Raw genomic sequence first — 13,362 nt, forward strand, 5'->3', positions numbered from 1 at the left:
TATCCAAAATATAGAACATAGGTGCTGTAACAGGTGGGTGGTAATCTCAAACAACTCCCTTTAGATCAGGGGGCCAGAAGTGAGTTTTTCTAACACCAGCAGGATTGGCTGTATGGAGCCCATAACTTCCAGAGAATTTGGATGAGATTGTTGAGTAGCTAATCAAATGCAAATAAAGAACTGTGGTTTTTGTTTTGAAATACAAAAAAAATGATCCAAACATTTTGGCTTCTGTTCTATTTCATCTGCATGTCTAAGCCACTATTCTCTAGAGTTACTATAAGTGCATTTACTTCCCTTGTTTGGAGATGTTTATAAGGTCAGAGAGACTTTTGTTTGAGATTGCCATGAAAAATAGTACTCCCACATTGCCTTCTGTTAACATTTTAATGACATCATTTCAACTGTGTTTCATCCCTGGAGCATTTTTCTCCTCTACCTATTTTACACAGAGTTAATTCCTTATATATTGAAAAGAACTCCAGATCCGGACATCATAACAATAAGCTAGGCATATTTCTGTATTTTTTGTAAGAGTTTTAAAAAAAATTCTAGGGAATTAAAAAAATTAATCACATATGCTGACATTTGAAATAACTGGTGTTCAGTTGTCCCAGGATTCTTCTGCAAGTTCCCAAGCTATCTGATATGAATGGAGATAATCTTCCATACCCCCCATGTCTGCTCAGAAAATCCACCATAATCCCTACAGATGAGTTCCAAGAACAACTGTGTAAATAATGAAGCTGCCAGTTTAAAGAACTTGATACATTTTTGGTCAGACTTTATAAATCCCTATTCTGGTTTCTTCGTTGCAAAACAGCAAAGCAAGACTTTATTTTCCATAACTTTTAAAGAATTACATTCCTGTAATAACACATTTTTAATGTAAAAGGAAAAAGTGAATAAAGTGAAAATAATAATGACAATAATACTTAGAGAATGTGTACCCCAAATCCTAACCACTCTAAGGGCAGGGAAAAATGGATGTGTCCTTTGTTTAAACTATTAATTGGAGAATGTTTCTTTTGTTTGAAAGGGGCACACAGCACAGTAGCTTTGAATATGGCTCTTGATAGGATCAATTAGACATAAACCAGATTTTAAATCAGTTGCATTTATTTGGCAAAAGTTTCATGACAATGATGGAAAGATGAGTTAGGAAACATTCCTTGCCTTGATGGAGATGTGAAACGGGGTTGTAAATAAATGGAAATCCTAAAGAAGATGGCAGGATATTTTGCAATTCAGAAGTTTATTTTCTAAGAAAAAAATAAAATGACCTCTGATACATATAGATAGTAGAATAAATTCTGGTTTAGATATCTGGTGGGGTGGAGGGGTGCATAAATGCATGTGTGTTGAATAGCAAAGTATTTTCTATAGAGAATTTGCAGAAAATGGAAAGACGCCTGTCAGAAATCAGAATAAATAACAATGCTGAATGGGGAAAAGTCCGCTTTGGGTTAAAAGCCTCAGCAGGTGACAACATTTAGTTAATTTTGGATGATCTCATAAAGCTAAGCAGATCAGGCCAGATTAGTCCTAAGACACGGATGTCAAACTTGCCTCGTCACGTGATGTGTTGCAACGTATCGTGACTTTTTTTCCATTGCCGGAGCTGGGGTGGGTGTGGCCTCCGTAAGATGCGACCAGCCCGCGGGCCAGCAGTTTGACACCCTTGTCCTAGGATGAGAAACTACCACAGCTGTAGACTAAACTAGGAAGTTGAAAAAAAAATTGAAGGCAATAGCAATCCATTTCTATATTGTCGCCAAGAGCATGCTGAAGTTGAGTCCAAGTTGAAGGAATCTTTGCGGCTTCATTCAATGGAGCCTGTAAGTGTCTGCCTTTCTGAGGTAAAAAATCTACACAGAGAGCCATTCCTTTATGAAAGATATATTTCCCCCAAACAAGAATAAGTTGGGTTCCAAAAAGAAACTAAATATGTGTGCGTTTCTGTGCATGGTAGGTAGTGAAAGTGTGGGTGCTTAACCTAAGACAGTTTACAATGTAAATATATGCACTGGATAATTTTTTTAAAGAAAAGTTTGTATGGAGATTCTCAGTCATCCAGGTCATGGTTGTCCCAAAGGTGCTTTTTTTCAAGTGGCAACTGGACTTTTTTTGTTTTTCTTTGAAGAGGTTTTGCTTCCCATCCAAGAAGCTTCTTCAGCTCTGACTGGATGGTGGGGAATGAAAGGATTTATATTCCTTGTAGGCAGCTGGTCATTTGCAGTCTTTTAAAGAAAAGCAATATAAGAACTCCATTGATTGAAAAGCCAAAAGATTGATGTCCTTTTTTTTTTGGGTTAAGCATACTAGAAAAAAATACCTATCATAACATGTAAGTTCTTCAGAGTGAATTTATAAGATGCTATATGTAGTATATTAGGATTTTACCATATAGTGTATTAACATTTATCTCCATGAAATTACCTGCATGTGTACACTAGACGCAGTGTTTCCCAACCTTGGCAGCTGGAAGATGTCTGGACTTCAACTCCCATAATTCCTCAGTCAGCTTTGCTGGCTGGGGAATTCTGGGAGTTGAAGTCCAGACATCTTCCATCTGTAAAGGTTGAAAAATGCTGCACTAGAGATTAGTGAGCATTTTTCCATTCAGTGTTTTAAAGTTTAGGGACAGGACTGAAAGATGATCGGAGAGAATGATAGCTCTAGCAACTCACACTATTAAAAAGATATCCCTAAAAAGAAGGAAACCTGTCCCCTTTCCCACATTGTTCCCCCCCCCAAAAAAAATCTCAGGTCACAGAAGACAGTATATTACATTTAATAAGAGGCGTCACATTTAGAGCATGATTCAACACTTGTTCTAAATGGGTTGAATTGAACCAATTTCCTTAACCGATGAAAGGCTTCTGGCAAAGGAGCATTTTCAGAAACTAAAGCTCCTCTCACAGAGTTTCTGTGCTTCCTTAAAATTGTACCAATAATAAAATCGATTGGAACTTTTAGGATCTTGCCCGTTTTTCAGTAAAACTCTTATGTTGCACTGTGATCAAAGTTGGTTCCTCTAAAGCGATGAAATCACTTTAAAGAAATGACATGATTTTGTGGCATGCAATCAGTAATACAGGTAGTCCTCGACTTACAATCACAATTGAGCCCAACATTTGTTGTTATGTGAGACATTTGTTAAGTGACTTTTGCCCCATTTTATGACCTTTCTTGCTACAGTTTTGTTACGTGTATCGCTGCAGCTGATAAGTTAGTAATACCCGACAGTTTAGCGAATCTAGTTTCGCCATTGGCTTTGCTTGTCAGAAGGTTGCAAAAGGTGACCATATGACCTTAGGACACAGCAATGGTCATAAATATGAGCCAGTTGCCAAGCATCTGAATTTTGATCCCATGATCATGCAAATGCTGCAAAGGTTGTAACTGTGAAAAATGGTCATAATTCACTTTTTTCAGTGCAATTGTAACTTTGAACAGTCACTAAATGAACTGTTGTAAGTCAAAGGCTACCTGTGCATTATACAGTATATTATATACTGGACTCCCATGAAGCTTTGCATTTTGCTGAACAGCCATAAGGAAATGTAGAGCTTGAGTTTATATACCTTTGGCTCTCTACGTTGCAAAGAAAAGACACTGAAAAAGGCAGACATGGTGGAAATTACAAATGTGAAACTGGACTGTTTTAGGTAAACCCATTTGTGTGACATTATTTATGCCTTCCTACTACGTCAGTATGCTAGCTATATGTCTCTGAGCTCCGGTCAGTGAATAAAAAATTCTGGTTTACTGGATCACAGTTCCTGACTAAATGTTCTCCATGTTTCTCTTCAAGGCCAATTCAGTTTGCCATGAATGTTTTTTACAAGGGTATTTTCAACAGTCCATGTGTATTGGGTGAGGAGAGGCATCTCATAGATTTGGAGATACTATACCTTTTACCATCACAGCTCCTCAGAGGGTGACCTCCTACGAATATGTAGGACACACTCTAAGAAAGAATTCCTTTCATCTAAAGGCATTCTCATAAATCTAGCTGAGTAAATGTAAGTGTTTTCCATAGACTTGCATTCATTTCCCTTGTTGTACCAATATTTTCTTTTGTGTGTTCATCTTTTGCCCATGTTACAAAACCTTTAAATCTAAGAGACAAACCAAATGGCCTTATCTCCACCCATTGGAACAGATCCCAAATGTTACTAACCCATTATCCACATTAGGCATAGAGCACTGCAAACTGTGAAACCCTTTTTTTAATCATACAGTATAGTTAATTACACCATAATACATCTACCAATGGGAAAGAAGTAGGCAAGGATATTTTTTACTTGATCTTTTACAGTTTCAACATCTTTTCTTCCACAATGTATTTTTGCAATGTAAGCAGTATGTATGAATTCATGGAAGAAAAAAGTAATAAATGCCTTGGAAGCAAGACTAATAGTCCATCCGTGCAGTCTGTCAGCTTAAAGGTTACGAAAATTGTATGAAATTGGGCTGCTACTGAAATGGAAATTGTAAGGATAAAAAGTCACAGAACTATTCAGGGTTTGTGCCAGAAAAATGACCATGAATTCTATGTTATCTTAGTTATATTAGTAAAAGTCTTGTGTGTCAACGCTGCTAACATCGAATGTTATTGCTTGACAAGAGATGAAGAAGTAGCCATTTCATATTTTAAACTTGTGTATTGCTTTAAGAGATTTAGTTTAAGTTTGGGAGGGGGGACAAGTAGGATTGCACCTTTCAAGGCCATCTCTAACTAGAGAAGATAAGACCTTGGCGATTTTCTAATGGAAGGGAAACTGATTCTTTAAATTAATTGGAGAATATGATTAATGACAAAATTAGAAAGGTGAAGAATTGTGTTTGAATATATTGTGCAAGGGGCAAAGATTTCAGATTCCAGCTTCCTTCGAGCAAGTATTTGCCGGTGTATTAGGCTAATAAAGGACTTTTAAGGTAAACAATGCCTGGGAGTCACTTGAAAAGCCCATAGGTCAGAAACTTGACATTGTATCTGTAACCTTTAACTGGGTGAAATGGTGCAGCATAGAGGAAAAATTTTTGAACCAGGTTATCTTAAATGGTCTAACTTATAGAATGTGCTCCAATCGAGAACCCATAACTCCCATGGAATTGGAATTAGGGAAATGCTATAAAACATTTTATGACAAAAATTACCATAAAGCATTTTATGACACAATATAAAAAAATCATAAAACATTTCCTGTGGTCAATTCCTGATGTTTGATTGTGTTATACAGTTCAACATGGGCTACTTTGAAGGCAGATCCATCTCTGAATACATCCCTGAATTTCTAAGAACTTTTCAAGTTCATTAGAAGCTATAACACTGCTGAAGCCATTGAGGAATCCGATAACAAAATATCTCTGAAACAATGACTATAATTATGGGGTTTCCATTCACTCCTCATAATAGGCTCTTATGAATTTCCTTCAGAAGACTGAATACTTTGGCTGAATATATCACATATATTTTACATATGTAAACGTCATTAACATTTCTATTAATTTGGATTGCTGTCATGATCTGTAATATAGTTGAAAAGCCTTGTCTGAAGATTTGAGACATATTTGCCTGAAAGCATCTACACCCAAATTTGCTGCTACGGTTCTCAAACCAGGAAATTAAACTAGATCCTTGAAAGAAATAGATACTTCTTTTTCAAGGAACACTTGTACTATAAATTTGTTCCCTCCAGTTTGGTGCAGTGGTTAAGGCATCAGGCTAGAAACCAAGAGACTGTGAGTTTCTAGTGCAGCCTTAGACACAAAACCAACTGGTGACTTTGGGCCAGTCATTCTCCCTCAGTCCTAAGAAACAAGCAATGGCAAACCACTTCAGGAGTCAAAACTAACCCAAAGAGTCTCACATACAAGTTAGATCACAAATAAAAGGGGGAAAAAAGCTAAAATATAATGTCTGCAACATCACGCAACATACACTAATGTAATTTTTTTTAGGTAGATTAAAACTCAATAAAGTTTGGGTGTGGATATTTTTTTCCAGCAGCAGGAGCGATGGCTGTAATAACTAACATCATTTGAAAATAAATATTAGTTTGCCTACTTGGCCACCAGAGGCAAGGGACAAGGGCAAGGTTGGCAGAAGCTGGGTGCCCCTCTGGTCACATCACCCAGGTAGCCTTCTGGACATCGGTCACAGTGGTCTCCAGTTGTGTTTCTTTGGCAGTCCTGTAATATGAGAAAGAGAGAGAAGGAACACATCCGAATTACTTATTCAGACTACTCAGAAATTATTGAAGTGAACACTCTTGGCAATCAGTGTAAGAAACCCAGTGTTGATGTGATGATCAGGTGTTTATTGACTAATAAAAATAAGATTTTAGAATTGTATTTCTGAAGCTGAACATGTCAGGCTTGCTAACAAAGCACTAACCAAATAGTTTGCAAGATATAATTTTGGAAGGCATATTTCTGCAGCCTGCTCAGAGCTGCTTGGTGCCATTTTTTCTTGTTCTATAAGCCATTCCACCACCACCCTGATCATCATTGGTCACAGTGAGATCTATATTAAAGAATTCATTTCTTGATGCCTGCTTGGAATCAGTTTACTGATGAACATGCTGGCTAAGCTGTAATTACCAATTCATTTCCAAGAGCATCTATACGGTTATAAGGAATGGTTCCAGTTCTTAAGTGTTAATGATTGAAGAAAGGCTCTTGAAGAAGACCACAGATTAGATGCGAAGGAAAAAAAACCCTGCTGCTGCTTCACTTTATTCAAAATTCAGAGGCTTGGGTTCTTTGACATACTGATGTATGCCAGGTTACTTTAGAAAATGACTGCATAGAAATAGAAAGAAAGGCTGCAATCTCCCATATTTCAATCCATCCAAGAAGATCGTTTCATTTAGTTCTGTTGTAAAAAAGATTTCTTGGTGGCTTCTGCACAGTTATTGTTTGTCATTTTGCATTCTTGTTTGTTGAAAAGGCAGAACACCCTTTTCTTATCTTTTTCTCTGTAAACAGAAAGAAAGTTTTTAAGTACACAGAAAAGAGTGCAGTTTTGAATGTCAGCCTCTGGGCAAATATTGCCTACATGTGATCTTTAAACCTAAATGTGTGAGGACCATTCCCCCCCCCCACTTTTTCTTTTAGAAATGTTCCTGCCTCCCAATTTTGGGAATTTGATGCAAGGACAATTTACAAGAGAAAATATGGAAATATACTGAGCATTTCAATATAGCAGTTTGTTCTGAATCCAGAGATGGCTGATTTCTCTAATCCATGCCACTTTTGCCAATGAAGCAAGCTTCGTTTATGGTATTTTTATGTTGTTCCCTTCCAAAGTGTTTCTAAGCAGGATGAAAGAGAAATATTAGGAGTTATACACTGTACTCTATTTTGAATATACTATCAAAATTGTTTGAGAGCAATTTCAAGTTAGCTTGACTGTTCCATTTTTTTAAAAAATCACTTGTGTATGAAGGGTTTGTTACAAGACAGGAACCATTCTTATTAATGGTGTTTGGAGTATTTGCTCCTGACTTGAGTGGAGATACAAATATTTTTTCAGCATCTTGCAAAGATATATTTTACCCCTGCGTTGTGCCAGTAAAGAACTAGACATACCCTGCTGCCATTGGTTTAGACTGAGCATCTCTCTGTGTGCACCTACATGAAGGGGTCTATTACAGAAAATCTGCAAGCATTTTAGCAGACATGGTTTATTTTCTTTAAGGATGATACTTTCTCTGTTTTTAGATATTTAAATGTTATTTCACAGTTCTTGCCTGGACACATCTTGCTCCAGCCCAGCTTTTACCTGCAATACATATATAAAATGTGTTATTTCTGAATAGCAAACAAGTCTCTACAGCTTATATTGCACAATTCTTAATTCTTCTGTTTCCAATTTGCAGACTTTTTGAAGCATGAGTGGTTGGCAAGGGTCTGGTGCCCACTGCTTATGTGGCCACTGAATATCAACCCAGGCTTTTTTTTAATAGGGGCTATAAAGGTTAAGGTTACGATCAGGTCCACTGCTAAGTGCTGCTTAAAGAAGCAGAGGAAATGAAGCCATAAACCTTTTTACAGAGACCATAAAAATGATTAAAAAAACCCCTCTAAGGATAAGTTGACGTAAACAATTGTCTCATTCCTTATAAGTCTTTTAAAATCCATAACAGTGCTGGTTTAGATCCTGGGGGAATATTTACATTTGCCTTTTTTTTTTTAATCCTAAAGGAAGTAGCTGGACTTTTTTTCCCCTGAAAAATTTAAGCTTACTTTGCAAACAATAAGAGTTTGCCTATCTGGAAAAAGGAAGTGCTGGTGGTAGTTGCCTAGTAAATGGCAAAATTGTGACTTAGCTAAGCAATGCCTTGAATTTTTAACAAGCACTGAAATTGCCAAAGTTATAACTAAATAAACTGAACTGACTAAACTTTTCACAAAACTAACTAAAACTTTCCCAAATTTGCTGGCCAGTCAGAATCCCTGTTTCTGATCCCCAAGATATGATTTATTTATTATTTATTTATTAATTTAATTTGTATACCGCCCTTCTCCCGAAGGACTCAGGGCGGTGAACAGGGCAATACATAATAAAAAACAAGGTACAAAAATTAAAAAGTAATTAAACAGCAATGCCCGTAATAAATTAATACAGATTAAAAGGTTAAGATCAATTTATAAAACCCGACCCCATCCCATCAGGCCAGGCCAGCTTGTTCAAAGAGGTAGGTTTTAAGATCGCACTGGAAGGAGCGGAGATCAGGCGCCATCCGGAGCTCGACCGGAAGATGGTTCCATAAATCCGGCGCGCCCACAGAGAAGGCCCTCCCCCTGGGGGCCACCAGTCAGCATTCTTTGACCGGTGGCACCCTGAGGAGGCCCTCTCTGTGGGAGCGTACTGGGCGGAGGGAAGTTGACGCCGGCCGCAGGTGCTCCCCAAGGTATTCCGGACAGATATGTCACTAAGCTGCCAAAGTTCAACCTTGACCAAACCTGGAATAATTCTAGAGGCAATCCAGAGCTTCAGGGATACCTAATTTTTGATTCCAGTTTTGATCCCCTAAAATAACTACCATTTACTTTAGTAGTAATCAAATATTATAGAATGTTTAGAGTGTAAGAGAGGAATATAACCGTACAGTTCACACTTATGATGTTGTTATCTAGTTGGGTAATGAAACTCTGCAAACAAGCAAACAAACATCAGAATGCTCCAAGGACTCCACAGTTCAGTTCACACTTAATGTGGAAAGGCCTTCTTAACATAACAAACTTTTATGTTCTTTTTTTTCTTTTAGTTTTAGTTTGGATTGAATTAGTATTTTAATTTAATTTTTTTTATTAAAAAGTTTTAGAATACATTTTATCTTTAACAAACAACAACAACAAAAAAGAAACCCCCCACAGCCCCCTTCCCTCCCACCCTCCCCAACCCTCCCCAGCCCCACCCTCCCTTTCCCCTCCCCCCCCACTTCCCAGAGCAGAATACAGGGTATAAAAATACAAACAATCATAATCTAGCTTATGCAAACAATCCTGAACTATATAGACTATCAAACTTTAACTCATATAGATAAACTCCAAACATATATATATATATATATATATATATATATATATATATATATATATATATATACATCATATCAATAATTATTCAAAAACAAGATACTACTTTTCAATCTACCCAATAAAAACAATCACAAATAAAACAATTTATATCAATTGTCTAAAGCTGTTCTTCTTCCCAACTAAGCTTTAAATTCATATTATCCTGATATATTATACAAATTAAAATACCATAGATTACTTCCAAACTTAAATTTTTTTTATATAATCACATCATTCTTATATTATTATATTCTATTACCTACTCCAATATTTGGATTGAATTAGTATTTTAATTTAATTTTTAATGTACCTATGTATGGTAGCATAAATTATAGCTTAAAGTATGTTGGAATACCTAATAGACCTTGGGCATGTTGCTTTTTCACTTAAGGAATGAAATAAGGTCATTGCAGAAGAGTATTCCAGAGTCAGCAGAGAAAGGAAGGGTGATAAGGCAATTCAGAGCAATTCTACCTTAGGTACACTAGCTCTAAGTCGTGTGGAATTGTTAGTTTGATAGGCTTTCAAGATTCTGTTGTATTATCCCACTACCAATAAATCTAATTCCAAAAACCCAAGTACTTTCTTTATTCCTATATCTGCCAGCTTCACAGAGCTAGAAGTAAGGGTGCTCAATAGCATAGAAAATTATTCAAAACCTTTTTGAATACAAAGTTATTCAAAACCTTTTTGTTAGCATTTTGGTTATTTTCTATGGAATGATTTGACAAGACACTTTGGTTGTTTTATTGCTTCAGAAATCTGGCTTCAGATTTCTTTGTGCCTGCACGTTTGCATACATTAAGTTGTCTGAATTCAAAGCTTGTAAAAACACTGGATTATGAAATTATCATTATATTCTTATTTGGGTCTCTTGTTAGCTGCTTTGAAAATTTGGTTTAAGCTGTGGAGACATTTTGTCCAATACAAAAATTCTGGAGTGCAATCCATGGGTTTCTACAGCAAAATGTTATGGCACCAAATGCATCTTGAAGAGATGATAATTATACAAATGTCATCATTGCATATTGGGTTCTGACATGTGACGTACGCATAGAGCAGGGGTCAGCAACCTGAAACAGTGAAAGAGCCACTCGGAACCGGATCCCTCACAAAAGGAAAAACTGGGAGCTGCAAAAAATGTGTGCGCATGTGCATACATGCGCGCATGCCCAGAACAGGGTTTGACTGAAGAGTGGAGCCAAGGCGAGATATGCACCTACCCTGCATATTTGCATTGATTGGTTGAACTTTTTTTTTTTGGACTGCACATGGCAGAGGACTGGGAGCCGCAGGAGACAGCTGAAAGAGCCGCATGCGGCTCCGGAGCCGCGGGTTGCAGACCTGTGGCATAGAGGATGCGCAATAAGTCATTCGTGGTGGGCTTGTGGTCTTCAAAAAGCAATCATTCATATGTGAACCAGCATTTCAGCAGTGAAACAAAGCCCAAGGCAACCTCCTAGCCAGCCAGAATCATTCGGTAGTGAGATGGGCAGCATTAAAAATTCAACAAACAAACTAAATCTCTTGAAAAAACCTAGAGGACAGAAAAGCAAGCTTACAAAAATCAGAAAATATCTGATTTCTTGGGACAGGAGTTATAATAATGACCACTTATGAGGATCATAAAGGCATTTACAGACATTGCAAAGCAAGAGAGATTACCTACCACACAAACACCAGATCCATCAAGACACTTGTAGGCATTGTTATTGCAGTTGCAGGGGCTGCAGTGGCCTGAAATGGTGTGAAAAAACCCTTCTTGGCATTTCTGCAAGAAAAATCCAAGGGGGGGGGGAACATGTAATTGGCTATATTTTCCCAGGTTTTGTTTTTTTTGTAACCTACATAGTGCCTAGCTAACATGTAGCTATAACTCAAGATAAAAAAAAATCCCTACAATTTTAAAAATAAGAATAAGATCAAGAAAAACAAATGCAGCTGCTACAGCTCAGATTTGTAGCTCTAATATTTTTCTTAGCTCTGGCATTTTCAAGATGTATCAGCTACAATCTTAACAGCAAATTTTTATTATTAGACATTTTAGACAACAAACCTTCAAAATGACCTTGTTTGAAGCCTGATAATACAGTTCTTCCGAATCCATATATCTAAATAAGACACATTAGACAAGCATGCAGAAAAGGTGATAAGTCAGGGATAAAGAGCTAATCTAAATATAAGCTGTATACATCCATTAAGGCACACATTTATTAAGGCAATTTTAGCAGATTGGCAGCAAGGTATCACAGATGGGACTGATCTGCCACTACTTTTTAAATTATTTTTTTTCCAGTGGTTATAAAGGGAAGCAATCTCTTATGCAATGGCCAATAAAACAGATGAAATAAGCTTTTAAAAATAGGCTAATAGGCACTTATTTCAATGTCAGCCTACTTTTTGATGAATCTTTGGACACTAAGAAATGAGCAAGTGAATTCAGAAGATTGCTGTGAAGTTTATATCAGTATAAAGGAAATAAATACAATCCCAAATTTTGTCTGCCTCCATTTATCCTCCAGTCCTAACTATTTGACTACAGCTGATACTCTCCCCCCTTCTCCTTTCTTGGGAGAACACAGAATTGTTGTTCCATTTGTTGCCTCTAGTATTATCAGAATATTTGGCAAATTGTGTGATTTAAGTAATTTAATATTCCTTGGTGCAAAAAGAATTGATTAGAAGGCTTATGTAAGTACAGGTAGTAGTCAAACTGGCAAGCTACTTTTTTTTCTTCCGTGGGCAAAAGTAACAGGCTTGCTTTGCCCACTGGCCTATAATTCAACTTTTTAAAACAGTAGGTGGGCTGAAATAGTCCTTACTTCAATTCTTTCTTCAGCATTAGCATTCTTATTTGCTATGGAGAGTTCAAGCCCAGGAGAGAATTTTTTTCCCAACCCAAAGAAGAAAAGGCCAGTCCTGTTACTAAACATGATTAAGCCTTGAAATTGTTTTGACACCTGCATTTTGTTTTTTGTGTGGTTTTTTTTAGGCAAAGGCATCTGTAGCTCCAGAATAGCTAAGTTATGAATGTTGTCTTCCTTTATAAATAATGAAGTGCCTTATTCAGACAATAAGTACAATTACTTCCTCTTCCTTTTTAGCTTATCTTACATCAGGCATTGTTATATTTTGTGAAGCTGAGAAATAAAAGATAAGCACCCAGTCTATAAAATGAAAGGAAATGTCATAGTCAAAACAGAAATAAAATGACTTCAAATGAAGCTGGGAATGTCTGAATTGGCAAGTACTTTATATATTAAATGGTATTGTACTTAAAATTTTGTACAATGTTGCACAAGCAAACATGTATAGCCTAGAATTTTGAATTATTAAGAGGAGAACATTTATGAAGCCATTTAGGAATTCCCAGGGCTTTTTTTTCCATAGAACGCTCAGAACGGAGTTCCAGCACCTTTTTTGGATGGAACCTTGTAGGGTAGGCAAGGCAGGTTGTATGACATGTGTGAGTTCCGGCACCTTTTTCTTTTACAAAAAAAGCACTGGGAATTCCTATGAATGGAGTTATGTTAATTGAACCAACTTGCTGACTTCTCATGTTTATGAATATTCTTATTTCGGTCCAATTGAGAAGAGTGCAATTGAAGCTTGAGAAAACCTAAAAACAAGGCTGGATTGGCAGGATGCAATTTTTGTAAAGCAACTTATATCCTTTGATCTGGATTTTTTTACCTACTATTTCAAAGTAGTTTTGGATAATCATTGTATATGCAATTTACAGGGAGTACTGAAAATAGTGGAAAT

The 13,362-nt window shown here is 36.8% G+C and overlaps 1 protein-coding gene across 1 annotated transcript in view; it reads right to left on the reverse strand.

The window, feature by feature from the left end:
- Window positions 1–13,362, reverse strand: part of LAMA4 (laminin subunit alpha 4) — a 102,003-nt gene that overhangs the window by 62,817 nt on the left and 25,824 nt on the right. Inside the window, exons 2-3 of the mRNA XM_083373630.1 lie at window positions 11,267–11,368; window positions 6,077–6,201 (exon numbers count right to left, since the gene is read on the reverse strand). Coding sequence (XP_083229756.1) covers window positions 6,077–6,201; window positions 11,267–11,368 — 227 coding nt within the window. The remainder of the gene's footprint in view (window positions 1–6,076; window positions 6,202–11,266; window positions 11,369–13,362) is intronic.

Source organism: Vipera ursinii, assembly GCF_947247035.1.
Source record: "Vipera ursinii genome assembly, chromosome: 1".
NCBI lineage: Eukaryota > Metazoa > Chordata > Lepidosauria > Squamata > Viperidae > Vipera > Vipera ursinii.